The 4223-nt window shown below is 31.4% G+C and overlaps 1 protein-coding gene across 1 annotated transcript; it reads left to right on the plus strand.

Annotated features, from left to right (window-relative positions):
- Positions 1–1667: 1667 nt before the first annotated feature.
- On the plus strand, positions 1668–3219 carry LOC106720658 (ankyrin repeat and MYND domain-containing protein 2). Its single transcript, XM_014515386.2, has 2 exons — positions 1668–2015; positions 2101–3219. The coding sequence occupies exons 1-2, from the start codon at positions 1815–1817 to the stop codon at positions 3088–3090; spliced, it is 1191 nt and encodes a 396-aa protein (XP_014370872.1). The 5' UTR covers positions 1668–1814; the 3' UTR covers positions 3091–3219.
- The last annotated feature ends 1004 nt before the right edge of the window (positions 3220–4223 follow it).

Consider the following 4223-nt stretch of genomic DNA (forward strand, 5'->3'; position numbering starts at 1 on the left):
TCTGGGAAACAAGCGGCCATATTAAACTTCTTTTCAAATTGGTTGGTTATTACCCGTAAAAATAATACCACCATCTTGTAAAAATTACCCTGAATTTAGGGGAAATAAAGTATAGTATTTGTAATGTATATAAATGAAACAATTCACATTTTTTATACTATTTTCAACAGATTTCAAAATGAGTAGTTTTTAATTCTGGTATATGCTGTGTTTTTTTTATTGATACTTTCTTATCCCGTTGATTTTAAAGAGTATATTTTTTAATTTGTCCCATGTAAATTTTATCGAAATCGGTTACTTAATTTCTTAGAAAGTACAATCAAAATAGTTAAATATTAAGTAGTTTTACATATAGTGTTCACTGTAATGATATACAGAATAATTTAAAATTATATGACTTTAATATTGGTATGTTTTTTGTAGCTTTTTAAGAAGACTGAGGGCTTCGTGCATATCGAAGAAAAATAGGACATCGTTTGAATGCTGGTCTAATGGACCTAAGACTGAAGAGATGCCGCGCTTTGTTGAAGCGGTACGCGGGAAAAAAATATCGGGAAATTCTTTTTTTTGGAGTCACTCAAGACATCCTAGATTAAGGCAGCCGCCGATATTGACATGGACCTCGTTCGTGCTGCGATAGACAACTGGCCGCGCAGATTGAAGGCCTGTATTCAAAATCACGGAGGTCATTTTGAATAAACTTTAGTGTCATAAGAATCTATGTTTTGTTAAGTTCATTTTGGTATATAAATAGTCACATAATGAATAAACTTTTTTCAATTATTTTATATTAAACATGTGACAGAATTTATGACCTGACTAAGTATTACTAAAAAATCTGTTTACCTAATCTTAGTCACATAAACAAAAAATTACGCATTGTTTTTTATATTTATTACATTTATTAATTACAATATAATTGGGAATATATAAATTGGTATATATTAAATTATATCGTAATTATTCATTTTCGGGACAAAATAAATAACTGGTAACCCCAATCCTTTTACTTATATATAGGTATAGTCTATAGTACTCTCTATCTGTCCCTTACGGGTGAACGCGCATGCCATATCTATATAATTCTTCATCTGAGTTCACGCGCAACATAAAGACAGAAGGTATTGTCAATTCGTAATTTTTTTTATTTCTTGGTAGTTTCTACAACTTTACGAATGGTCACTCTGGCGACATCTACCAAATGTAATTTCAAGACAGGCCAAAGAGGCCAAAGGACACCGATATCCAATGCCTTCAACAATTTTAAAAAAACATCATATGTCGACTTAGCAACAGGTTTTCAAGTGTAAAAATCGATTTTGAATGAAGAATTAAAATCAATTTCAGCAAATGAAAATAAATTCCAATTACTGTTTCGTACATACAAATTTCATAAACAAATTCTATAGGAATTAAAATTACAACTTTTTATGGACATTACAGTGCAGATGTAATTTTTTTTGTTTAGTCATACTCTATTCGTCCCAATAATAGTTAATGGTTTAATTAATCTAAAAGATTTCTAATGATAGTTTTAATTAAAAAACCGAGATCAATCATACCCGAAGGACAGTGGAAACTTTTTATCACAATCGATTCTTATTTAATCGAAATAACAAAAATCGTTATAGCATCTGTGGATGGACCTGTAGAAAGAAAAGTCAAAAGTGGCAAATTGTGAAACCATAATTTAACCTGTTACCGTTTTTTCATTAATTTTGTGTTAAAAAAGTAATCTCTGTGAAAACCTTACAATACAAGAATTAATAAGAGAGATATTTTACACGTAAATTCGATATTGCTTAGAATTTATCATGGATAATAAGTCTGATGAACAGTCCACTGCGGAGAAATCGATTTTTAATGCAATAGCGCAGGAAGATATGGACGAGTTTAAGAATATTTTAGCTCATCACAAGGGTAGTGTTGATTTGTTTGACGAAAATGGTATGACGGCACTTCAGCATGCCGCTTATAAGGGCAACAAGGATATGGTTCAAATGCTACTTGATAGAGTAAGTTACTTACAAATGATTTGACTTTTATAATATGATCTGGGTGTCATAATTGTGTATTGTACTTGCTAATCAATCTTTTTAGGGTGCGGACGTGAATTCTGGAAAACATGAATATAATTATACCGCTCTACATTTCGGGGCGTTGTCAGGCAACTCGGATGTATGCAAATTGTTGTTAAATGCTGGAGCCAAACCCACTGCAACAAACTCTGTAGGAAGAACCGCGGCTCAAATGGCTGCTTTTGTGGGGAACCACCACACAGTGGCTACAATAAACAATTTTGTACCTTTATCTGAGATCTCATACTATTCTATTCCAAGAGGTCAGCAGACAGAACCCTACCTCCCACCAGTGTTGGTGGATCCATTACACAAATTTGTACTCGGTGTCAATATTCATCCTGTCCGATTAGCACTTAATTTACAAAATTCCCCTGCTCTGCTAGACAATGCTGACAAAGCTAGCAAAGTGCTTGAATTATTAAGTAAAAAAGAGATGACTAGAGGAAGTGATACCAATGAAGTAATGGCCTTTAAATATCATTACCTTTCTTATATTCTCAATGAAATATTTAACATTAGAGATAAGCAAAAACCAAACACCGAAAATAAAGAGGAAAAGAAACACGATCCAATTGAAATATTCTCAAAGAAGTTACTAAAGCCTGGCAAAGATGGCATATCTCTGGATCTGATGGATGCATTCCTAAAGGACTGCGTAAGAGAGTTCCCATACAGAGAATGTACAACATTCCACCAGATGGTGACCTCTCTTACCAGTAAAGATCCCCCTCCTGCTCTGTCGGTGATAAACTGTACTATCAATGGTCAGCGTGGTTTCGTTGATGCAATACCATACTGCAGCACTTGTGGTGAAGAGAAGCCGGCTAAGAAATGTTCCAAATGCAAAACTGTGCAATACTGCGACAGAGAGTGCCAACGTCTACATTGGTTTGTGCACAAAAAAGCTTGCAACAGAGAAACTGCACCTGTGACTACGTCTACTAATACTAAACCAGTCATAGATGCAACAGAATTAACGTCTCAGTTGCAAAACCTGGTCGCTGGATAGACTTCCAGTGTTTATTATAGAAATAGTATGCTTCTACTTAATCTTTTCTACTGTAATTCAGTAATTTATTAACCGTCTGCTATGATTTAAATTTTACAGTATATTTCAATATCTGAAATGAATTCCAAAATATAAATGTCAATCTAATGAGATTCAATGAGTATTCTCTAACAGTGTTACAGTCAAATTTTGTATGAAAGGAAAATTTTATATAATATATATCTTTATACATGGTTTGTAACCATTAATTTGATATCAATAGTGTACTCAAGTTTGGTTAAACCCAATTTAGTATAATCGTACCAATATTTGATAAAATTGGTTTATCCATGTAACAGTTTTGGTTATAAAAAGAATTTAAAACTCATAAAACTTTTAGGTAGAAAATTCGATGTTGTGATTGCTTTCAATATAGTTCTGTGTGCATTTTAATATGTAAATTCTATTATCATTATTAGAGCTGAAGTGTCCTTTTTGTTTAGGGCACTAAAAATTATAATGAAATTGTTTTATATTTCAAAATAATCCTTACTTGAGTGTTGTACCTGCAGTAAAACACATTTTTTGTTGGAACAGTAAATGGAACATGTTTTCAATTGAGTGCTAGTTGGCATTGTCTTTCCTTATAAAAAAGTTTGTTAACAAACTATTTTAAACTTTTATAGATCCTGAATTCAATAAATAATTATCACATTCTATGTTTGTTTTATTTAAATTTTGATGCTAATTTAAATCCCAAGTGATTTAAAAAAAATTACTGCATATGTAATTATTATATTAATAGATGAGACGTGAAAATTTGACCGCAAACTGTAAAACCACAATTTATTTTTTAAAAGAAACACGTATGTTTATTCAATTTTAAAGACCCGTGCCTTTCGCGAGATGGCGCTGTTCGTATCAGCTTCACAATTCAAACGCTTCATGTAGATTAGTAAAAAGTTATTAAAATAAAACAAGCAAGAAGAATAAAAAAATATATATATTTATTGTCATTTATTATTATTAGAATGAAACATAATTTCTATTTACATTATTTACATAAATTATCAAAATAGTATTTTCACTTAATTCTTACTATGCTCATAAAATCTTACAACTAATTCCCTAAATATAATAGTTACTTCTTCTTT

The sequence above is a fragment of the Papilio machaon genome, chromosome 4 (genome assembly GCF_912999745.1).
Source record: "Papilio machaon chromosome 4, ilPapMach1.1, whole genome shotgun sequence".
NCBI lineage: Eukaryota > Metazoa > Arthropoda > Insecta > Lepidoptera > Papilionidae > Papilio > Papilio machaon.

Coding starts and splice junctions, on each gene's coding strand:
- LOC106720658 (XM_014515386.2), top strand. CDS start 1,815: ATGGATAATAAGTCTGATGAACAGTCCACTGCGGAGAAATCGATTTTT. Junction 2,016..2,100: donor TTCAAATGCTACTTGATAGA/GTAAGTTACTTA, acceptor CAATCTTTTTAG/GGTGCGGACGTGAATTCTGG.